Source organism: Sus scrofa, chromosome 15 (genome assembly GCF_000003025.6).
Source record: "Sus scrofa isolate TJ Tabasco breed Duroc chromosome 15, Sscrofa11.1, whole genome shotgun sequence".
Classification (NCBI taxonomy): Eukaryota; Metazoa; Chordata; class Mammalia; order Artiodactyla; family Suidae; genus Sus; species Sus scrofa.
The window spans coordinates 57112380-57137315 of NC_010457.5; the positions used below are offsets into that span (position 1 = coordinate 57112380).

Sequence of the window (24936 nt, forward strand, 5' to 3'; positions counted from 1 at the left end):
CCTGATTTCCACCTGTGCCCCAAGTCAGCACCCTCCCACCTGCCTATAGGTTTGTGACCTACTCCATACTCCTCCTTAAACCCCTCTAGACTAGCCAGAGGGGACTGTTTCTGTCCCTTGTGACCCAGACCCTGGCTGGGGTGTAGATCCCTCTCTATGTGCACCTGGGGACCTAGGACAGAGGAGTAAATCAAGTGAGGCAGGACACCAGTGAGGGAAGCACAGGGTCACCCCCATCTGTCTGTCTCTCTTCCTCCACTCCAGCGCCTCTTGGCACCTGGTGCAAATTTCTTTCTGACCACTCAATTCACCCCCAAATTGCTGAACCTACTTAACTGCAGTATGTGACAGACCTGAAATTGAGATCATACAATTTAAACACAGTTAACTTGGTGGATTAGAAACCTGTTGTGTGTGGGAATTTCTGTTGTGGTTCAGTGGGTTATGAACCCAACTAGTATCCATGAGGATGCAGGTTGGTTCCCTGGCCTCGCTCAGTGGGTTATAAAGATCCAGCATTGCTGTGGCTGTGGCGTGGGCCGTCAGCTGCAGCTCTGATTCAATCCCTAGCATGGGAACTTCCATATGCTGCAGGTGTGGCCCTAAAAAGAAAAACAACCAAAAAAAACATGTTGTGCAAATCCTTCTGCAGATCTGATAGGCCTGCCTTAAAACAAACAAACAAACAAAAACCCTATTTTTAGAGCAGTTTTAGGTTCACGATAAAATTGAGAAGGTACAGAGATTTCCCATATGTCCCTGCCCCCACACAGGTGTAGCCTCCCCCATTATCAATATCCCCACCACTGTGACACAATTATCATAACTGATGAAACTACACTGACACGTGATGATCACCCGAAGTCCTTAATTTCCATTAATTAGGGTTCACTCTTGGTGGTGTACATTCTATGGTTTGGACTAAAGCATCATAACACATACCCACCATTACAGCATCATACAGGGTATTTTCACCCTTGTAGAAATCCTATGTACCACCTGTTCATTCCTCTCTTGCTTCTAACCTTTTGCAATCACTCATCTTCTTCCTTTTTATCTTTTAATAACAAAAGAAAGGGGATACCCTTTAACTCTACAATGCAGTCAAGCACTCCAAAAATCATTTTCCAGAGGAAAACTCAGACCTAAGACAACATTTGACTTATTTCCCCTTGGTCATTCAATGTTATCATTTCCCCCAGGACTGCTGAGAGATTAAATGGCATAAGCCATGGGAAGCACCAAGTCCAGGGCTGGGACATAGTGGGTGTTTGGTAAATGGAACTATCATGATGGTTATTCTCTGACCTGGGGTCTGCTCCTCTGCTAAACTATGAAGCTCCATCAGGCCCCACTTCCTGAACCAGGAATCCCCTGAATGTGGTCCCAGGACCAGCAACAGCAATGTCACTTGGGAACTTGTTAAAATGCAAATGCTGGAGTTCCCTTTGTGGTTCAGCGGGTTAAGAACCAGACAAGGTCTCCGTGAGGATTTAGATTTGATCCCTGGCCTTGCTCAGTGGGTTAAGGTTCTGAAGTTTCCGCAAGCTGTGGTTGCAGATGTGGCTCAAATCTGGCATTGCTGTGGCCTTGGTGTGGGCTGGCAGCTGCAGCTCCCATTCTACCGCTGGCCCAGGAACTTCCATGTGCTGCAGGTGCAACCCCAAAAAGAAAAAGAAAAGAAAAAAATCAAATGCCCAGGCTCCACCCTAGACCTACTATCCAGAAACTCTGAGGTGAGCCCAGCAGCCTGTGCTCCAATACGTCCACCAGGGGGTTCTGATGCCAGCTCAAATCTGAGAACTTAGCATCCAGGGCCTCCTCTACTGGTCAGATAAGGTGGGACTGTGGACTCTGTGGTCAGGGGGGTCTGTGTATTTTCACTGGACACCCCCAGGGGCTTTAGCACTTTAAAGGCTTAAAAGAAGAAGGAATGAATATTTGCTGAGCACCTCTAAGGTTTAACTTCTCCATCAGGCAGGTCTCCCTCTCCCAGGTTAACGAAAAGGTCTTAGATTCACTTTACTACACACCTGAAACTAACACAACATTGTAAGGTCAACTATACTGCAATAAAATTAAAAAAAAAAAAAAAAAAAAGAAGGGGGAGGGGGAAGAAAGGAAGGAAGGAAGGGATGGAGAAAAGGGCTTAGAGGGGGAAGACCAAGATTACTCAGTGCCTTTCCTCCCATCACCAGGGCCTCAGGGACATGCTTTTCCCAAGGCCCAGGGAGCCTGAGAAATGGAGAGTGGGGGATGGGCAAGCAAGACCTTCGGATGATCTCAAAGCTGCTTCCTATACTCCCAGACCCCACAAACTCTAGGCATTTACCTCCCAGACTTTCTGCCCTGACCTGGCTGCTCTGAGGTCCTGGGAGAAGCAGAGAAAGGTTGGATGTGGGGGAAAAACAGTGCTGCTGACTAGGAATAGTATTCGAGGGGGCCAGGAAGTGGGTGAGGGGGCAGGCGTGGGCAGGGGCAGGCAAAGCCAGTCAGGGCAGATGCTAAGCAGCCATGAGACTCCCCATACCAGAAGCAGTGGACTTAGAGCAGGACTGCAGTATGTCACCCATAAGCCCTTGTCCTTCATGGGGCCCTCTGCACATAAATATATATTATATTTAAATATATATTTGAAATTATTTTCACAACTATATGTGTATAAATAAAAATATAATCCAGGCTGGATTTTTATTACTATTTTTCTACTTAGGTTTTTTCTTTTGATTTTAAAAGAAATTAAAATTAACACATTTTTATCAGTCCATATAAATCCCGGGGTCCTCGTGGCCAGTGGGACTGCATCTCCTGGGCAGGTCTTATTTCCTTAAACCTCATAAAGAAAATGGCCAGGACCTCTCCCTGCTCCTTAGCAGAAGACAGCTCTCCTCTACCCGCTACTTGAGGGACGATTCTCCACTCACATTCTACCTGCAGGACCACACCTGAAAAGATAGGGAGGGGAGCGAGAGTGGGTTCTGGACTCAGCATACTGTTCTAAGATCTCCAGTCCACATTTGCCTCTCACCAGGTGCGTGAGCACATACACGTTGCTGAGAGTCTCTGGGGTTCAGTTTCTTCAACCTGCAACTGAGAATGCTGGGCAAACGCTTAAGATCTCAAAAGTTGAATAGCAAAGCTCTCTGGCAGGAGAGGCCGCTCCTCCCCCGGAGCAGCAGAGACGTGGAGTTGCGGGGACTGGGGACCCGGCAGACCCGGAAGGCTGTGGAGGCGCGAGCCGCGTAGGTCCCGTCCGCGGGTTTGTGCAGATTTGCGGGGCGCGTTTTTTCTTAGAAAACACTCCTCGGCTCCGGGTCTGCCAAGGAACTCCGCTGGGCGCCGGAGAAGGGGCTCCCTACGTCCTGGGCCGATTCCGCAGACGGCTCCGGCGAGTGTCCTGAGTCTCGGGTCGCGCGGGTGGCTCTCTGGTGCCCAAGCGGCCGGGCGCGGGGAGGCGGGGCGTCTGGGCGGCCGGGGCGGGGCGCGCGGCGTCGTTCCGGGAGACCGGCTCGCTGCGCGGTTCTTGGTGCTGCGGGCCGACGACCACCATGCTCAGCGTCGTGCACTTCCTCAGGAGCTTCTTTAAGGTGAGAGGCAGCGTCCGGGGACCCGCAGTTGGCCCTGGGCGGCGTCTGGCCGTGCGCAAGAAGCAGAGCCGGCGCGCGCCACCGTGCCCTGGTCTGACCGTTGGGCACCCGCTGAGGGAGGGCACCCCGTACTCACCCTGCCGCCCCTAACTTTCCGAAGTGCCAACCGGGAGGCTGGGAGCGTGGCCGCCCGGACCGAGGGGAAGGAGTAGTGCCCGTTGGGGGTGGGTTGGACGGCAACCCCGGGTCAGCCTCAGCGAGGGCTACCGTCCAGTGCCTGGCTCCTCCGTACCTGCTCACCCTCTGCACGCGGGGCGCATGGCGGGCTCGGCCCCTCGGTGCAGACAATCGGTTCTGGGAAAGATGGCTTGTGCCAGCCCCAGTACGTGCCCAGGAAGTGATTGATATTGTTATTACCCAGGATGAGGGTACCATACAGGAAGTGTTAAGAAGTGCGTGCGCTTCTCCCCTCCTAAATTCCAGGACTACTCACTAATGGCCTTGGGACCTGCTTCCATGGGGACGCTTCTACCTCCCCTTCCCCAATGGATACCCCATGGTGAGCAGTAGGCTCCAGGGTACTGTCCAACGGGTAGCCCTCTGCCGATTGCCAAGCTCCACCTGCCCAGGTGAGCAACCTGGGAAGGTGGTGGGAGGCAGGGTGGGGTTGGCTCTGCTTGGGACCAACTGCATGAAAAAACAGAGACTGGAAAGTGTTGCCAGAGTGGCAGGCCTAGCAGTGGGCAGCTGTGCCTGGGGCCAGCCAGACAGTGGGGCTGTCCATGGTGGGAGGAGCTGCTCTACTTGGCCACGAGGCCACTTCTCCTAGAGTGCAGACTGAAGGGTCCAGCTAGAGTTCTCTGACTCTGAGAGCTCTGGGGAAAGTGGCAAGAAGCCAGATGACCGAGGGCTGGACTTGCAGGAGCCCTGCCCTCAACCTGTTGCTCAGCCGGTCTGGAAGAGCAGCCTGTGAATCAGCTTACCCCCGCAGGGATAATTACCTGCATACAAACATAGGGAGGGGGAGACAGGAGCCTTTCAGGAACTTATATTAGTGATGCCTTTGAAGATCACGGAAACCTGGCAGGTGTCAGAGACGTGGCTCCAAACACACCAACCCCTCCTTTCTTCGCATTCTGATTCCATTATGACAAGTTCTGCAGTCTTGGGACACTCACTTAACCACTGTGGTCTTTGTTTTCCCGTTTGAAAAATGTGGGCAGTAATTGCACACTTTCCAATGTGATTGCAAGGATCTTATTACAAAACATACATGTGTTTATAGAACTGTGAGCCCAGGACCTTCCCCATCCATAGCAGTGGCAGCAGGTCACCCAAGTAAGGGAAAGTCTGCTGGGCAAAATCAGGAGCTCAAGGAACAGGGAGGTATGGTTGGAGAAGAAGTTGCTGGACATCCCAAGGTAACCACCTTGCCCCACCCGCTGACTGGGAACCTCCTCAGGGTGGTGGGTGGGTGCTTGCCAGGGTTTGCCCACAGCACCCACTCTCCTCACATTCCCAGCCTGTCCCCAGAGGCCTTTCTAGCCCTCTTTGTCCCTGGTCCCTACCCTAGGGTCCTTGGAGGTCCTGAGACACCGCAGGGCCCTCTCCATGAGTAGCATGTGGATGAACAGATGGGCCTCCCAGAGGATGGCCCTTTCTGCTGCCCTGCACAGCTGCCCTAGGGAGGGGCTCTGAATGCCACATCAGACCACTTCTGGCTGTGCAGGTATATCTTGCAGAGCCACTGTAAAGGCCATTCACACCTGCTGTTCCTTCAGACCTTGGTCATAAGGAATGCCCTGTGAAGCCACAGGAGTGGGAGGTGGAAGGAACCAGTTCCTGACCCCTCTGAGACTGGGCCTGTACTGACTGCTTAGCCACGGGTGCCTACTGTGGTTGCTTGCTTGCTTGGTCAAGGATGCTGCTCCATCCTAGGAAACGCAGATCACTGAGACTCTGAGAACAGAGACACAGTCCCTACCAAGGCCCAGAAGCAAAACAGTCCCTTGAGCCCCAGGCCCCCCTGAAACTTCTGTTGGGACTTGCTCTGCTCTAGGCACTCTTGGGCACTGTGGCAACCAGGGGGCATGACAGCCTTGTGACAGAGACCTTGGCGGTGCAAGTAGAGCATAGAGTCTGCTCCTGGCCTCTGGGATCACCCAGCAAATGAGCTGGAGCTGCACACTCAAGGAGGATATAGGTTGCTTCAAAAGTCCAGACACCCACCCAGCACTGTGTGACATTCTTGGTGATAGGGGGCCAAAGCCCAGCAACATGTCTTTCTCTTTCAAAGGGCCATCCCCAAATGTTCCAAACAACTGGGCGCCACTGTTGCCTGCCTGGAACCTTAACTGAGCACCACTGTTGCCTGCCTGGAACTTTCACTGAAGTGGAAGATCCCTCTATTTTCATGGACGTTATGCCCCATATTCCAGTACACAACAGGGTACCTCTCTACTTGCTGTTCTTGTCAGAATGGTGTTGCAGACCAGCCTGAGGTCCTTTGGGGGTGGAAAGATCAAGGTCTCTGCTCACTAAATGAGGGCACAGACTGTCAGCAGAGCCCTGAAATAGGGTGGTGGAGCTAGGCTGCTTTGCCTCTGGTGGGGAAAGCCACCGACTTCTGCTGATCCCTGAATGTTGAGACAGGAAACACACACACACTTTCCACCAAGTCGGTGAACAAGAACTGTAACAGATTTGTTCCATTTAAGGAGCTCCCTTGGAGAACAGCACAGGAGAATCCACACAGTTGAACCTAAAACTGTACCCTGGCATTCTTCAAAGCCCCATATCTTCTGAACAAGCCAAGCCAGGAAGTTGAATAGGGCTGCAATAGGATGTTCACTCTTGACTGGTAGTTAAATTATGCTTGCGATTCCCTAGTTTGGAGAGGAGGGGGTGTCCCAGGGGCTCCCCATTAGCCTTTCTTACCACAAAATCTGCACACCATGGGTGAAGGAGCCAGGGTAGGGTTGTTTTTGTTTTATTTTGTTTAGTTGTTGTCTTTTTGTCCTTTTAGGCCCGTACCTGCAGCATATGGAGGTTCCCAGGCTAGGGGTCTAATCAGAGCTGTAGCCACCAGCCTACGCCACAGCCACAGCCACAGCCACAGCAATACTAGGTCCAAGCCGCATCTGTGACCTACACCACAGCTCACAGCAACGCTGGATCCTGAACCCACTGAGTGAGGCCAGGGATCAAACCCACAACCTCATGGTTCCTAGTTGGATTCATTTCCACTGTGCCATGACGGAAACTCCCAGGGTAGGGTTTTTACCAGAGATTGAGCATGTCTTTGCCAGCTGAACACCTCAGAGCTGAGGAAATCTCTATAGGAAAGATGTAGGATTCCAGTGGGCTTTGATGAGCTGGATGCTCGGCAAGGCTCCATTTATGATCTGACAACTGCCCTACCTCTCATAGGCCCTCTCTGTGGGTGGTAGGCCGTGGTGACATTCTGAGCCACCAGGAATTCGAGTTCACTTAAGGACAGTGTTCATGAACTTCGGAAAGTCTAGGTGTTTCTCTGCAAGAGACTTCACAAGATTTGTGGTACTCTTTTCTTAGGGTGTTATTATAGGTACCAGCCCCCCTTCACTGAAGGAGTGCTGGGTCTCTTGACTTGAGCCTGGGAGTTAGGCAAAGGGCAGTGGAGTTTAATCAATGAATATTTATTGAACACCTACTATCTGCCAGTCTCCGTTTTCAGCATATTAAGAGACTTCTGTTTCTCAGACCTCGTTAAAAATTTTTTTAGCCTTTTTTTCAATATTACACAAATCCAGTAAGACTCCATTGGTATTACTGACCCATTTCAGTCCTGGAAGCCCCATGATTGATTAGTTGATGCTGAAGAGCCGTGGTATCAGCACATTCATTTTGGCTTCTGGCACTTAAATGCTGCTTCTCATCCTCTGTCATGCCAGCTCCCACCATCCCATCTGCCACCAAAAGTAGCATTTCTCATCAGCATCTCCAACGGATAGAGAACAGCATTTATGGCAATTCTCTAAGACATTGACATTCTCCTTGCCAAAATATTTCTCTGTGACTTGGGGGGTAGGGTCTGCTTTTGGGCTCTACAGGAGATGCAGTGAGGCAGGTGGTGAACAAGTTCTCTTGATAAACCTGCTCCGACGCTCTATTCCTTCAGATATTTAGATTCCTTCAAGGGATTTCTGCCTTTTCCATTTCATTTTTGTGGAGAGCCAATATCCAGCTGAGGTTTTAGTCAACCAGCAGCTGGAGCACACCCTGGCTGCTGGAGAGAGCTGGCTGCCTCCAGAATGGGTGCCTGCATCCTATGTCAACACAGTCATCCTGACCCACAATGACGATCTTCCCCCCATGGTCAGATGCTCTCCCAATCCATTCTCACTTGTTTCCCCAGGTTTTGGTCACTATGTGTTAGCCAAGTAATACTCTTCTGAAACCTGAACCTTTTCCTCCATAGTTTGAGTTGGTAATTGGTTCCCATGGCTAGGCTGAGATCTGACTCTGCTTTTTGTTCTGCAAGCAGGGAAGGGGGCAGGGGTGAGCATGAGGAGGACTGGCCACACTTTACAGGGCAAGGCGATCACGGGCTCTTGAATCAGCCAGAGAGGGGAGCCAAGGCTGGAGGTGGGGGGGTGAGTCCCCTAAGCAATGCCCATTCCTAAGGCCAGGGATCCCAGTCTTCTCTAAATGATGGTCTGACTTTCATTCAAGGAGCAGAAGTGCAGTGCATTCAGCTAGCTAGCTTTATATAATTTACCAGTCCACAGACTGATGGAATCAGACTGCTCTTGGTTCAGGGAAATCTCAGGCCTGGGGCTACAAAATAGAAAAAATGCTTTCCATACAGTCAGAGTTCTGGGAATTCAGGGATTTGAGGTTTTTATGCCCTCTTTCATCTGGCCGAGGTAGTTACAAGCAACATGTTCACCCCATAGCACTTGAGACTTTCATGCTTTCCCTCAGGTTTTGTAGCAAAGTCACTTTCCTCCCTAAAGTCCCTGGTAGACCCTTGGCCAGAGCTGATTTAATTAGGACTTTGCCATGCATGCAATGAGGTGCCATTGTTCCACAACTTAATGTCCAATGTGTTTTCAATGCCTTTGGCCTTGGTTTGGTGGATTAACCAAAGAAGAAACTTCGGTTTCTCCCCCTTTCTTCCCCCTTTCTTTAAGGGTCTGTTACCTATTATTACCCTAGTACTTCCTCCCACTTTTTTTAAGGGTGTGTTACCTATAATCACCCTAGTACTAATGTCCTTATTAGTGAAGGCGCTTGGTTGCAAAAGTCCAAAACAGACTCCAGTTAAGTGGGAGAGAAAAGAACTGTTTTGGCAGGGTGTGGGGTAGCTCCCATAACCCGGCTTGGGCAGGGATTGAGAGGGGGTGGGGCACAGCTGGTCCTGCTCAACAGGCCAGCTGCTGAGGACACCTCTGGAGGAGCAGGAGAAGCCCTACGGTTCCTCTCTGAGAATACCTTGCCTTCCTCCTGCAGGTGTTTGGGTCTGTTCTCAAGATCCCTGGTCCTGGCTGGAGCTGAGCTGAGTACCCTTTGGAGAGTGGGAAGGCAGGAAATCACCCCCTTTTCTGTTTCCAAGATGGGTGGGGCCCAGCCATTGTCCTGGGACCCCCCCTACCACCACTTCCCCCCAGTCAGGACCGATGTTCAGATGCTGAACAGGAAATCAGCAAATACCCCAAGAAAAGTCTTACCAGGACTCAACCTCTCAGCTTTGGGGTGAGGGGTGTGTACCCCAGTCCCCAGGGGCATTTGCTAGAGGGTCACCCACATGGTCCGGCTTTTCTGGGTAAAGGTCACAGCAGGCACCTAAGACCACAGAGACCCTTCCGTATGGGAGGTCATGGCGGGGGGTGGGGGGTTCCCTTGAGTCCTAAGGAAGCTGGTCCCTTGTGTTGACAGAGAGAAGAGATGGCAGGGTGGGTGGGACAGAGCAGCTGTGGGAATCAGCTTCCTGCCAAAAGGCCCTCAGTACCTCCCCAAGGCTGCTATTTCCCCAGTGCCCTGGATCCTGCCAGTTTTGGCCAAGTGCTTCCTCTTTGCTCTGGGGCTTTCTCTCCTGCACTGTCCTTCACAAGCCTCAGCTATGGCCAGAGGCCAGCAGCCACCTGTGCTTTCGCTCCAGACCCTCCCTCTCTCTGCCAACTCAGGGAACAACCTTGACCTCACCAGGTCCTCTCCATCCAGCCACTCAGAATTTTGAGTCCTGCTCTCTCCCTCTGGGATGAAGGCTCTGAGAGGGCAGGCCTGGGTTTGGAACATAGCTAGCATGGAAATGGATTAACCAGTGGGAACAAAACCTTGGCCAGATCAGAGGGAGCCCCTCGTCCAGGGAGCCTGAGCAGTCCAGCCAGGGCTGATGGTTCTAGACCTGTGCATTTCCACAACCTTCTCTTCAGGCTTGAGCCAAGCTCAGTCCAGTTCTCTGGGCTCCAGGGGCCCTGGCTCCCCACCTCTGTCCTTCCCCTCCCCACACAGTGAAGTGACAGTGGTCTTATCAGGACCAGCATGAGACTCCAGCCACTTTTTATAGCTTCAGGGGGTGCTGGGTTTTAATTCATTCTTGATACATATAGGGCTTGCCGGCCCCAGTTGTTTTGTTGGCTTCTGCCCTCCATCAGCCACCAGCCAGGCACAACTAGGCAGTGTCGCTGTGCTCTCGCCCCTGAGAAGTGCTCTGTCTTTCAGGAGTCCTTTCATGGTTTCCTCATCTCTGAAGTGGGCAGTCTCCTCCTGGACAGTTGTAAGAATGTGAGGTTTATTGCCTGGCTCCTAGACCCTCCTGGGTACCAAGTGTGAGCTGGGTGGGGGTTGTGCTGCCTGTGAGGCCCTGCTGCCCTTCATCTGGTGACTCATGGGCCACAGGTCAGGGGGTTGGGAGGCTGCCCTGCCACAGGGTGCCTCCACACCACACCACCTCCTCCAGGAAGTCTTCCTTGATGCCTCCTTCTCTCCCTCTTTGGACCCCTTCTCTGTGCTGTCTTTGCAACCCAGTCATGGCATGCTGAACTATAACTACCTCTCACTCCTCCACACACATGTGCCTTCAAAAGTACCTTTATGATGGCACAGTCTTTAAGATATTAGCCTGCTGTGGCCCCCTTTGCCTGGCAAAGCAATAAAGCTATCTTTTTCCCCTTTACACCCCCCCAAAAAAAACACAAAAAATCCCCGCAAAAGTACCTTTATGGGAGTTCCCATTGTGGCTCAGCAGTAACAAACCCAACTAGTATACATGAGGACACAGGTTCGATCCCTGGCCCTGCTTAGTGGGTTAAGGATCCAGCACTGCCATGTGCTGCATTGTGGTTGCAGATGCGGCTTGGCTCTGGCATTACTGTGGCTGTGGCATAGACCAGCAACTTCAGCTCCAATTTGACCTGGGAACTTTGGTATTGCGCAGGTGCAGTTGTAAAAAGAAAAAAAAGAACCTTTATTATGGATCAACTTACTGTATATTTCTATTTCTTACTGTTCTTAGATGATTCCATGACTACACATTATAGTTTCCTTTCCCCCAAAGTTCCCAGCTTTTCCATTTACTCTCACACATGACATGCCACAGACAGTAACACAAAAACAAGCTATTTCATACCACACATACATCACATGAAAATCCCACAGCAGAATGAAAACACTGCTTCCATAAAACTTGGTAATTAACAAATGTGCTCATTCGAAACTCACCCTACTTGATAATGGAGGTAGATTCATTATTATTTCATAGCATATATAAATACAGTTTTGCTTTTGTGAATCATATATTACATAAGGTAAAAATCGACCATAGTGTGAACCAATAGGCACAAACAAGAAACAGGATAAACAGAGAAATCCTTTTCTCTTTCTCATGCCCCTATTCTCATCGGTGGAGCTGATGTGGGGTTGGGGAGGAGAGCAGAAGAGGGACCTCCTCCTCCGGCATCTCCAGGGAGCTCCTCCTGCCTAGACGCCTGAGCACTGCAGATAGGAGTGTGACATCCCATACCTAGACAGAGCTGTGCTCAGTGGCATCTGGTTAAGTAAAGAACAGTGATGGGTGAATGGACTGCCTCCTCGCCAGCCAGGACCTTGCACACCTGGGACTCAAGGCTGCTGCTCTCAGGACAGCTGCACATCAGGATCACCAGGTACACAGACTTCATGGTCAGAATCCAGGCCTGGGGCCTGGACTCTGGATCCTAGGCTCACAGGTGATTCCGGGGCACAGCTGAGCTGCGAAGCACTGCTCTGCAGACCTGCCCACAGGGACAGGGCCATTCTCGGGGCTTCTCTGGATTAAAGAGAAGCCGAGGCCAGATCACAAGTTGCCTTCTGACCTTCATACCGCCCTATTGTAGCCAAGGGGTAATGTGCCCCCTTGCCCAGGGGACACAGCCCCTGCCGACTGGACATGACCATGTTTGAATCCCAACAGTGGTCCTTTGTAGACCCTGTCCCCCCAGGCAGATCCAAGTGCCTTGGGTGTTCACCATGTAATGTGTGTACCAAACAGGCGACTGTCTCTCCTGGAAGCCTTTTGCCAATGACATGAAGATTGCCTGGGCTTGAGAAGTGACCTTGGAGCAGAGCCTGGGCCAGGAAGCCACGACATGTGGTGCTGCCCCTCCTCTTGGGGCCCCTAGCACTGGTGGTGGGCCGGCGGGGGGTTGGGGGGTGGCAGTATGGACCAGCTGTCCCATGGGCTCAGTGCTCCCAGGCACCTTCATTTGAACGCCCTGCTCCCAGGGCTGTTGTGAAAGTTAAATGATAATAAAGGCATGGGAAACATAGAAACTACCCAGCGCCCGAGCAAGCACCCAGCAATTCTTACTCATCTTGGCTGTTTTTCCTTCCCTGTCTGTTTCTTTCTTCCTCCAAACAAATATTTTTTTCCTTGTGTGCAGTGGAGTTGAGTAGAAACCATCTCCTACAATGGGGCCATGTCAAGGTGCTGTTCAGGTCAATGCTGCTGGTGCAGCTCCTGGTACTGGTACGAGGTGTGTTTTCACAGAAGAATGCAGACTGTGGGCCTCTTCCAGAATGGTTGGTTCAGCCCCGAGAGAAGCCAAAGTCCTGGAAGGCATTTTTCCTCATGTGAGGGTGGAGGCTTGTGAGAAAGTGGGAACAAGGGGATGGAGGTGCATCCGGGGCATGGAATCCCACTCTGCGAGAGAGGAGGGGACCGTGGGTACGTGCCCCAGCCAGGATAACTCTCCTGAGAATTTGGCTGAATGACAGCAGCCAGAATGATGCATGGTTGCCTTTATCTAAAATTCCAGACAATACTGATGGGTCTTTAGTGACGGAGAAAGCAGGATGCAGGACAGGTGGGGGCCAGAGAGTGGGATGGCAGAGGGCTGTGAGCTGGTGGGAACATTCATTGTCTTGTCTGGTGATAGTGATAGTTTTGCAGTGTCTCTGCTCATCAGACACCCTCAAATCCTACCTCCAATGTGTGTAGTTTACTACATGTCAATTCTACCTCCATAGAACTGGGGTCCCTCCCTGGCGAAACCGGCCTCATCTCTTGGCCAGAGCCTCTCAAAACACTCCTCCCTCCTTGAAATCCCCTCGTTTTCTTCACCCCCTTCCCAGGGTACCACAGGCACAGAGACAACAATGACTATGGGGTGGCAGATGGCCCCGTCTAGGATAGAGACAAGGTCAATCTGGCTTCGTCACTGGAGGTATCCTTCGAACAAGCATGCCAATGCTGTGTCATTTCTGGTTTGTCCTGTAAGAGACGTGGGGCCTTGATCATCAGTGCCTCCACCCCAAGAGGCACTGGACTCCTGGGCGGGACAGCATCTCCCTGAAGCTCTGTGAGGTGGTGCCAGAAATGACTTGCTGCCAGAGTTGGCCTGGTAAAGTGGGTCTGGGGAGATTTAAGGAAGCAGGGATGCTGTTAGGAAGCAGGATCAAGTCTGTGATTGGGCAACTTACTAACTCTTATCCAGGAGGAGGAACCACTGGGCTGAGGCTCAACCTGGGGTTGGTGAGGCAGCAGTGTTGTCGAGAGCAGCCAGCATGGGCTGTTTGCTCTCTGTGACCTGGACGGTGTGTTCCATCTGTGCCCAGGTGTGAACACGGAGGCTCTATCAGCACCCCAGAGTGCCTCACCTGATGGTAACATGCCGTGACATTGTTCATGTTCCAGAGGAGGATGCCAGGCTCCACTGTGATGCCAGGCTGGCTCCTGCATGGCATGGCCACTGTTGTCCTTCTTGCTCATTGGAAGTGAGTTGGGTCATATCCACTGCCCACCCCCCCACACCTCATACCCCCACCCCCCCACAGGGGGTTTTACCCACAGATACATGCCAAGTCCCCTCCTGCCCCAGTGATTCAGCTCTCCAGAGGGGACCCAGGCAGGTACTAGGGAAAGCCTTGGAGTGATTCTGGGATGATATTGTGGGCCGTTACAGAGCCCTGCTGAGTCCAGCAGAGCTGGTGCTCCAAGCCCCTCCCCCAGCCTCCCACCCCCACCCTACTTCCGCCCAGCCTGGGATGCAGGCTCTCCCCTCCCACCCAGGAAGCCAGCCTTGCTCAATGCTGCAGGCTGTCAGCATGTTGCTCCTGCCTGGGCCATGCTGACCTGGTGTGTGTGGGGGAAGGCTGAGGCTCAGAACACCAGCTTTTCACTTGGAGTCTGAATTGCTCAACCAGGAAAAGCCACAGGGAGATGTGGGAGACCCTGTAAGACAGAGGTTTCCATCACCGAGGTGGACTTGGAGGGACCCCAAATCCTAATGGTGAATGGGGTGTAGTTCAGTCATCTAAGCCCTCAGTTTCCCTGTAAAATGGGGGTAATAATGGTACCTCTGTCAGACTGTGAGTCAGCGAGCTCACATTTGTAAACTTCATGACCTAGGGACCTCCAGTCTTAACAGTGAGGCCCCTCAGGAGACTAGACCCTGAGGAATGGGCACATTTGAGATTCTGTCCCCTCCAGAGGCTGCCCCAGGCCCTTCTCTCTCTGTGGTTCTGGAGTTTATAAAATGTAAGGAGTGGGATCACCAGGGAAAACCCTGGGGCTCAGGGAAGATGCAGCCTTTGCCCAAAGGGTGATGACTAAGACAAGGAGGAGGCCACCAGAGGGATGGGAGGGCAGCTCTGAAAGGACAGCGGAAGTGGCCCTGCCCCCGGAGCTGCAGCCCCTTGCCCAGCTCCATCTCCCCTCACAATTGTCACCCAGACCACTGGTCCTCCCTTGGCTACAGTCTTGGGTCAGGTGGGAGCTGAGCCTCTGGACAGGGACACACGTGGCAGATCACCTCTGGCCGTGGCTGACTGGCCGAGAGGAGACCACAGGTGTGGGAGAGGCCATGAGGGGGCAGGAGCTCCTTGGTGCAAAAGGAGAAGGAAGCCTGGAGGTAGGACACCAGGGGCAGCTGGGAGGAGCACTGAGGGTGCCAGTTTGTGAGTCAGGAGAAGGGCTGTATCTGCAGTGTGATGGGGTTTGCATGAGGCAGGAGCTCTCTCCAGGACAAATGTACTGCCCTGACACCCCACCCCCACCCCTGTCTCAGGATGGCCCTTTGAAGCCACCCCTGGGAGGTGGCAGCCACTCCCCCCAGACTTGGATCAAATCTAAAACCTCCTGCACTGTGGCCTAGGGTTCTGATTTGATCCCAGAAGTGCAGTTGATTTATTCCAACTGCAAGATTTACCAAGTCCTGTTTCACCCCAGGCCTTGTGCTGGAGAGACTAAGCCATGAGCGAGATAGAACCCGAGAAGCCTCATGCCCCCTTATCTCGTTCTGAACTCTCTTGAGCACCGACCTGTGCATTCAGTGGAAGCTGTGACCTCATACTGGCCACACACCCACTTTAGCGTGCAGGCCTCTTCTGCTTGCAATCCCCGCCAGGCCTGTGGACAGCAGGTTAAGAGCCCTGCTCTGGATTGTGAGCTCCTAAGGACCCAGGCCATGAATCATTGTTTCTGTTTCCCTCTCTCTAAGTGCCCAGCACAGAACTTTGAGTGAGGTGGCGGTTGTGTGCATGGCTCAGTGAGGGGACTGGTAACATGGCCCTTTGCCCCTCATCCCTGAGACCTGAATACTAGGGAATGGGTGGGTTGTCTGTGTTAGTGGGACTGAGTGTCAGATCCTACTTATAGGGATGAGCCCAGGTGGGGCCATAGAAAGGGGCCTTGAGGGGTTGGGGGTCTGGGGGGGTCAGGCATCAAGGAGAGAGGTGAGCCCTGAAGGGGAGGGGCTCACAGTCAACTGTGCACTGGCTGAGCGTCTTGGTGCCCAGGGATGCTGCCTGGAGGACAGAAGCCGAGCGGGCCCTGAACACCTCTGACCCTCAACTCCCGCCAATGCCAGGGAAGAAAGCTGTTGTCAAGGGAGAGCAGAGGGAAGGGAGGTGCTGCTTGCCTGTGTACACCCCAGGCTCAAGGGTGCCGGTCTCCACGTGACAGGGGAGGAGAGGGCTGCTGAGGCTCTACTGACCCCACTTCCACCTCTGGGTCCACTGCCTCAGCCCAGAAGCACCCCCTGCCCCTCCCTTCCGATCTGCACCTTTCACAGGGCCCCTTCAGTGTCCGTTAGCAGTGCCAGCGCTCAGAGAAAGTTTCTTTCTCTCTAAAACAGCTCCAGTGCCTTCCTGGTAGAGCTGCCCCTAAAGAACACCAGGAGGGTGCAGGGGACAGCAGTTGAGTGTTCATTGTGATGTCAGAGAAGCACAGAGAGAGGCAGGGAGATGAGTGCGTGAAAATTTTTGGTGCCCTATTTGGAGAGTCACCCCCTTTGCTGTTCATTGAGGCAGCTCTGACTGGGGCTCCAGGCCTGAGCTGTTGGGTCAGGCTACAGCAGCCAAACTGTTCCTGGGGCCACCCCAAATGGCTGGCTGAGCCCCCTTTTTGCCTGAACCTGAAGGAGGCTCACCTCAAATCGCTCTGGGGAGGCACTTCGGCAGTCTACCTTTCCCACATGTATCTAAGCTTAAGATATACCTTTCAAAAAAGCAGCTTTTTAAATCAAGATGCATTCATAATTGATGTGTACATTTAAAAGTAATTTTCTCTTCCCTTTCAAAAGCTATCATTAACTTGGTTGTATTTGTGCACTGAGGAAATAGGAGAGTTGTAAACCTCCCATGTGATCAGGAAACATGGTGTGTGTGTCTCCTTGGAGGCCCTGGTCCCAGCTCAGCCAAGGAGGCAGATGACTTCCTGAAGAAACCCCCACTCCCAGGGCATCCTTAGCATGACACACCAGCCTGAGGGACCAGCCTCCCAGGGAAGAAGGAAAGATTCCAACCAGACCCACCCAAGTCACATCTTCCTAGAAGTGGGTGTGGTCAGCACGATTTTATGCCTGATGGACAGGGCAGCGGTCATTTTGGCAGACTGTCCTCTGTGTCCCTTTTTATGTAGGCAGAGTCACCTCTCAAGACACCTCAGAGAGCAGGTACTTCTGGTGACTCCTGTGTGTTGGCCAGAGACCTGCTGACATGGCCAGTGATAGTCATTAAAGGACTGCTTTTCTCTGGGAGCTGGCTCCACTGTCCTCTAGCGAGGCTGGTCCTGGGGCCCCCATGACCCACTACCAGAACTGGATGGCTCTTGATTGGATCTCCAAGTCCAGATCCTCCAAACTGGCTGAACACCTCCCTCCCTCTGGTTCAGCTGCAGCCCCTAACACAGCGGGGCTGAAGACAAAGCCATGGCCAGTGGGCAGAAGGGACAGACTGTAGGAATGACAGTGCTTCTAGCAGAGGGCGCAATGGCAGCAGGCAGGCATCCCTCATAACAGTGGCCTCCCTTTGTAGATGAATCAACTCAGACTCTCTGGAGATGATGAGCAAAGGTGTGGAGGTAGAACAAGACCCAACATCAATACCCCCATTTTTTGGCCATGCTGGGTGGCTTCCAGGATTCTAGGCTTTCTAGTGAAGCCCTTTGTGATGATGTTCTGTATTCAGAGGGAGAAGCCTTCTCCCTGCGTAGGCTGATGTGCCCCAGGCCCCCCATGAGCCTGCACAGCAGCCCCAGACCCCCAGGTTCAGGCCCTTCTGAGGCTGCCACAGCCACATCCCACCATGAGTGGTTCCTCCCACCCCTCTGAGTAGATCTGTTCTGCTGCAAAACTGGAGCAACCATCGTTGAGGCCCCCATGAAGGGCTGCAGAAGAGGCAGGGGAAGGTGAAGTTCTTCCTCTTTGTGTGATGTGTGACTGGAGGAGGTGTTTGCAGGTAGAGAAGGACCAGTACCCTGAGAGGCTGCAATGGGACAGTCTCCATGAGCAGAAGTCAGCACGTGCCCTTCTTCCATTGGGTGGCCTTGCGGGGTGGGGGGAGGCACACGTGACCTGGGAAACGCAGGACAGAGAGGACACAAGTCAGGACGCGTCTGTAGATGGTAACAGGCATCAGCTGCCAGTCCCTGGCGAGCGGGCTGAGCTGGTCTGTGGCTCATCACTTTGCTGTTGGGAGGAGAACCTGTGAAGGCCCTGGAGCCAGCTCTGGTTCACCTTAGTAAGCTGAGCAGTGCTTCTCAGGCAGTTGTTTCTTCTTGGGTAAAGGAAGGCCATGCTTCTCCGGGGAGAGAACTGTGGACTCAGAACTGTATATAGGGATGCACTCCAGCCAGGACCTGGGAGCAGCTCCTTCAGCTTGGGGGCACCTTCTCTGCAGGTGAGGAGGGCAGACTGGCCCATCCTGCTGGGAATGAGCTGCTTCCAGGGCTTGGAGGGGCTGCCAAGCTGCCTTTGGCTCAAGAGAATGGGGGGCGGGGGTGTTGCAGGGAAGCAGGTTGGAGAGCCATCCCCACCATTCCCACCATGGACACACAGCTACTGCAACCTGACTGACGCCGTCACCCACTCATCTGTGACCTGAAGTCACCCACCCTCTCAGGGCCCCCACAGACATGACCCATAGGAAACGTCGGAACAATAAGACTTGTTCTGCCTGTCTCCAAGGATCTCCTAAGACTCACGTGAGATGCTGTGAGTTGTCCTTTGGGCGCCTAGAGATGTGGTGACAGAAAGACCTTTACAAATTCAAATGCCACCACTTAGTAGCAGGTAGCTGTTCCAAGCTTCAGTAAGAATATCTGCAGGAAAAAAGAACACCTGCCTCATTTTAGGATGAAATAATGTATATAGGTCATGGGACACATGGGGACCAACCTCTGTGTCACTATTTTGTTATCACAGATGTTATTTTTATATCCAGAAAGACAAATATAATGGGAGAGATGGGGGCGTGTGTGTTCCCTTTCTTTCTTTTTCTTCTTCCTTTTTTTTTTTTTTTAATGGCCACACTGTGGCATATGGAAGTTCCTAGGTCAAGGATTGAATCCGAGCCACAGCTGCAACCTATGCTGTAGTTGCGGAATCACCAGATCCTTTAACCCACTGTGCTGGGCTGGGGATTGAACCTGTAGCTCCACAGCGACCTGAGCTGCTGCAGTCAGATTCTTAACCCACTGTGCCACAGTGGGAAATCCAGGAGATGGTTTTTGTTTAAGGGTTTGCTAAGCAGCTGCCCCATGCTGGGGCTGGAGTCCTAGCAGGGCTGACATGCTCACTCCATTATACTCCATGCTCTCCTGAGCCTAGAGTCTAATAGTCGAGACAAGTAGGCCCGCCACAGCAAAAAGGACAACAGCAGCAATTTTCACCTTCACAGTCAGGGATTTGATAGGAAGAGAGTGGGTTCAGGGAGCCCAGGAGAGGAAGCTCTCAGCCCTGCCTGGGAGGAGCCAGGAGTATGGGAAGCACTAGCGTGGGGTCCTGTGCACCTGTAAGGATTCCTGGTACCTGAGGGAGACTGAGGAGTGTGCTGGGGGAGCCTGTGAACAAGGCGGTGCAACACAAGCAGAGGCAAAGTCACTGTGTGCTAGGAGACGCCCAGATGTGCATGGGAACTAGGAACAAGGAGTGTGGATACAGGGTAGGGCTGGGGGGGCTGAGCCTTGGTGTTTCCCAAGGGCAGTGGAAGGCCTGGGGGTGACATCAGCTGTGGGTGTGCTGAGACCCAAGACGAGGGCTGGGGAGCCCAGGAGGGCACCCCCTCCTCCAAGTGGCAGGCACTTGTCCTTCTCAGAGTCTATGAGCAGGACAGAAAGGGCTTGGTGGGAAGGGGGCAATGCAAGGGCAGCTAAGAGGACAGTATCCAAAGGTCCAGTTGCTTTCCTGGGCTCAGAACAAACTTCTCTCTCCTGGGGATCATGAGTCTGCTGCCAGCACAGGCCAGGAAGCTTCTCTGGTTTCAGGGAAGAAGCCACCTCCTTCTGGAAGCCTGACACTCCCAGGTCAGGGACCTCCCATCACGGTTCATCTGGCAGGAGCCACACGTGTCTTGTTCCTTGGGTTCCCCGGCCTGGCTTTTCCCATGAGACACATTCACGGGGCGCCACAAGGGACTCCCTATCTCCCAACACCCATCCCAAGGCCCAGGCTGGGGTCTCTTGGAAGGAATCCCACACAGTAGCTCACAGCTAAGGGGCATATGGCTGATAATGAACCTGTGATGGCAGAAAATTCAGAAACACAGGTGGGAGAGGGAAGCAGATTTGAGTAGCAAGAGCTCCATGGTATAAATGGGCAGCTCCAGACACATCACTTCACCTAATTCAGGCTTCTCATCTATAAAAAGGTGCCTATTTCAGAGGCTTGTTGTTTGGACTGAGCTACAAGGTGGCATGTGATGCTGGTACTTTTCCTTCCCAATCTGCCATCACATGGCATTCCACAAAGAACAGAGGTCAGTCTTTATTCTCACCTATTTCACTGGATACTTTGAGAGAAACATGGTCCAGGACAAAGGTGCCAAGACAGGTGTGGGCTGAACTTGGTGTCTGTGAGCCTCAACTTTCAGGAAGAGCAGATTCTCCATTTATCCTGGGTTGTCTCAAGTCTCTGCGTGGGAGACTACCTCTCCTCAACATGCGTGGGGCTGAACTTGAGGGGCGGGTGTGTGAGGAGCACCTTCATTTGGGTCCACTGTTGTGTGCAGGCTACACAAGCCTTGGCAACATTCCAACAAGTGGGGAATTGGTGTGGGTCAGGTGAATAGAGGACACACCACAATAGCTAAAACACAGTGAGGTCAGCCTTGAAGAGCGGAAAGAGCCAGACTGGTGCTAGAATACCTGCATCCTAGTCCCAGCTTTGCCTTACCTTGCTGCGGCCTTAAAAAGATAAATAAATACATTAAATAAATAAATAAATAAATAAATTTTTAAAAGTAGGTAAAATATTTAAATAGACATTTCTCCAAAGATGTTATATATGTGTCCAATATACACGGTGAAATTTGCTCAACCTCACTAGGCTTTAGGAAAATGCAAATCAAAATCACAATAAGGTACCACAGTGAGATACCATGCTAACCCACTAGCATGACTGCAATGAAAAATATAGACAGACACGGCTCGGATCTGGCGTTGCTGTGGCTGTGGCGTAGACCAGCAGCTGTATCTCCGATTAGACCCCTGGCCTGGGAACCTCCGTGTGCCACGGGAGTGGCCCTAGAAAAGGCAAAAAGACCAAAAAAAAAACCAAACTATATATATATATAGACAAAAACAAGTGTTGGTAAGAATATAAACAAGTTGGAGCCCTCACTCTCTCCTGGTAGGACTGTGAAATGGAGCAGCCACTTTGGAAAACAGTTTGGCAGTTCCTCAAAATGTTAAACATAGAGTTACCACATGACCCAACAACCCCACTCCTGTGCATTTAAGAGAAATGGAAACACACGTCCACACTAAGACTTGTACATGAATAATCAAAGCAACTTCATTTATAGTAGTCCAAAATTGTGAATGACTCAAAGTTTATCAGCAGTTGATAGGATAAATGACTCATGGCATATCCATAGAGTGGGTTAGTGCTCAGCAAAAGAATGTTATTGACAAATAAAACACAGATGAATCTCAGATAATTATGCATAGTGACAGGAGCCAGTCTCAAAGGACAACTTGATGTTTGATTCCATATATAGAAAATACCAGAATAGGTGAATCCACAGAGGAAAAAAAGTGGTCTAGAGGTTGCCTTGAGTTGGGTGAGGGTATGGGATTTCTTTGGGGGGAGGACAAAAATACTTTTTTTTTTTCATGATTTCAAGTCGCAATTTTATTAGAAATTCTCACCAGGAGTTCCCGCCATGGCGCAGCGGTTAACGAATCCGACTAGGAACCATGAGGTTGCGGGTTCGATCCTTGGCCTTGCTCAGTGGGTTAAGGATCCAGTGTTGCCATGGGCTGTGGTGTAGGTTGCAGACAGGCTCGGATCCTGCTATGCTGTGGCTCTGGCGTGGGCTGCTAGCTGCTGCTCTGATTAGACTCCTAGCCTGGGAACCTTCATATGCCACAGGAGCGGCCCTAGAAAAGGCAAAAAGACCAAAAACAAAAAAACAAAAAACAAAACTCTCACCATATGAATTTACTACATGAAAGGAAAAATATTTCAGCGGTCCATGTGGAGAAATTTTGAAAAAAATATTAGTTGGGAGGGAGGAACAGTTTCTTTATGGAGATTTATGAGAGTCATAGGAAATATAGCGAAATAGCTATTTGCTGAACAATTTCTATCAACTTAAATATTTATGTCCATATGTATGCAGCTGTAGATCTTTAAATTATTATTTTTTAATTATTTCCCCCATACAATTTTTTTTCTATGAATATTCTAAAAGTAGATTGTAGTGGTGTTTGAACAATTGTCTGACTTATTTGAAAGCATTCAATTGTCTACTTTAAATGGGTAATTTGTATGGTATATAAATTAGACCTCAAGAAACCTTTTTTGAAAAAGGGAGTGAGTGGTGGCAGCTGAATTAATTAAGTGGTGGCACCTTCCCTTTGATGGCAAAGATGTGAAATGCCGTTGTATTCTGGAACTAGTAACTAACCAGTATTTCTTTCTTTCTTTCTTTCTTTCTTTCTTTCTTTCTTTCTTTCTTTCTTTCTTTCTTTCTTTCTTTCTTTCTTTCTTTCTTTCTTTCTTTTTCTTTCTTTCTTTCTTTCTTTCTTTCTTTCTTTCTTTCTTTCTTTCTTTCTTTCTTTCTTTCTTTCTTTCTTTCTTTTCTTTCTTCCTCCCTCCCTCCCTCCCTCTCTCTCTCTCTCTTTCTTTCATCTATCTTTCTTTTGTCATGCCCATGTCATGTGGAAGTTCCTGAGCTAGGGATTGAACCTGTGGCACAGCAGCCACCCAAGCCACTGCAGTGACAATGCCAGATCCTTAACCAGGAGTTCCCATTGTGGTTCAGCAGGTTAAGAACCCGACTTAGTGTCCATGAGGATTCAGTTTCAGTCCCTGGCCTGGTTCAGTGGGTTAAGTGCCGGCATGGCATAGGTCAAAGATGCAGCTTGGACCTGGCATTGCTGTGGCTGTGGTGCAGCCTGCGACTGCAACTCTGATTCAGCTCCTAGCCTGGGAACTTCCATATGCTACAGGTGAGGCCCTAAAAAGAAAAGAAAAGAAAAGAAAAAAAAAAAGAACTCCCAACCAGAGTTCAGAGATTGAACATCTCTGTCATACACAAAGGTCATATGATGCTGTAAGATACAGAAGTTGTCTTCCTTGTCTTCACAAGAGGAGTTTGTTATTAAAGCAAGGGTTTGATTATGAAATTCACAACCACAATGTAAAATTTCAAAGAATACAGGCATCTCATGAGAGGAAGCCATTTGCGTTGGGCCTTTAAAGATAAGTAGGCTTTGAATAGGTGGGGAAGATTGAGAGAACTGTGGATGTAAAGAATTGTGGCTTCTTTGTTTTCAAGTACTCCTTCCCTATGCAGCCTCATCACATGCCTTTACAGGTTGCCCACAAGCTATTGGCCAGCTCCAATCACTGAAAAGTCATTCCTCATACTAAATAAATGGAAATCTTTCTCATGTTGGCAATATCATCTTACCATTTATAATGCCATTATTATTGTCAGAATTGTGTGGAGTCTTAGCAATAGTAACTCAAGGAATTCTTCTTACATGAGCTAAGTAGTATCACTATCCTCCTCCTTATGATCATCATTACTTTCTAGATGAAAAATTCTGGCCCTTTGGTATTAAGTGATCTGCCTACAATCAAGATCTTGGATTTATTAAGAGATAAATCCTTTATTCATGACCACCTGCAATGCCATCCTGTGTTGATTTCCTTTCTCTCCTCTAAGAACAGAACATATTTAATTTCTCACCCATGGGAAATTAAAGATCTATTTAATAGCAAAGATCTATTTTTCTGCCTTAAGTCATCTCTTTTCCCCTTAGGCTAAGCAGGTGCTCAGTTGTTCATCAAATAGCATGATTTTGAGATTCATCCCATCTTGATCACCATTCTGTGATCCAGTTTGTTAGTCCATTCACTGGAAAAAGGTCTCATGTGGTCTGACCTGCCAGGGAGCGTGGGATGTGGCCTCATCTTCTGTACAGTGTGTGCAGTAAAAGTGTCCCAAAGTGGCATTAGCTCTCATGGCAGCTACATTCCATCACAGGTCAAAATCCTGTCACCTGAGTTCCAGCGACCTGAACAGGGAAAACTTCTGAGAGCAGAATAAGAACTGGGACTGCTGCAGGGTCTGGCTGATGAAGCTCAGACCTACCATCCAAGAAGGGGCCTGTTAACTCCCGAAACACTGAAGTGCAGTGACTACGAGTGACTCTTTACTGAATGAACCAGTGTTTTCAAGGAGAAGCCGGGCAGGAGAGAAAGTAGGAGGGCAGCTGAAACTTAAGGAGGCAGGAAAGTAGGGCCACATAATGGAGGTTATGGAATTGTGTAGGTTTTCATATGAATACCATTTTTCATTTCTCTAGGGTATATCTCTGATTGTGAGGTCACACATTCACTTTAAAAGAAAACTGTAGCCAGCAGGATTTTTTTATTTTATTTTATTTTTTGGCTGCCCCATGGCATATGGACTTCCTTGGCCAAGAATCAGATCCCAGCCACAGACTCGACCTATGCCACATCTGTGGCAATGCTGGATCCCTAACCCACTGTGCCAGGTAGGGAATGGAACCTGTGTCCCAGCGCTCCCCAGAGGCTGCCAATCCCATTGCACCACAGTTGAAACTCTTAGCCAATAGAATTTTTGAACTTCATTCCCCTGGTGCTACTTCCATGTTATGTTACAAGGCAAGAGGAACTTTGTGGATAGAATTAAGATTGCTAATCATCTGACCCTAAAATGGGGAGATTACAGTGGATGATCCAGGTGGACCCATTATAATCACAAGGGTCCTGATAAATAGAGGCAAAGGAGTCAGAGTCTGAAATGGAGATGTGACAAATGGAAGCAAGGTGGCCCCTAGAAGCTGGAAAAGGCCAAGAAACACTCTTCTCTAGAGCCTCCAGGAGGGAACACAGTCCTGCTGGCACCTTGA

The 24936-nt window shown here is 50.6% G+C and overlaps 1 protein-coding gene across 1 annotated transcript in view; it reads left to right on the top strand.

Moving 5' to 3' along the window:
• The window catches only part of LOC102162293, a 107063-nt gene continuing 84823 nt past the window's right edge, over positions 2697 to 24936 (top strand). The window contains exon 1 of the mRNA XM_021075743.1: positions 2697 to 3587. Within this exon, the coding sequence (XP_020931402.1) occupies positions 3549 to 3587 (39 nt within the window). The 5' untranslated portion in view covers positions 2697 to 3548. The remainder of the gene's footprint in view (positions 3588 to 24936) is intronic.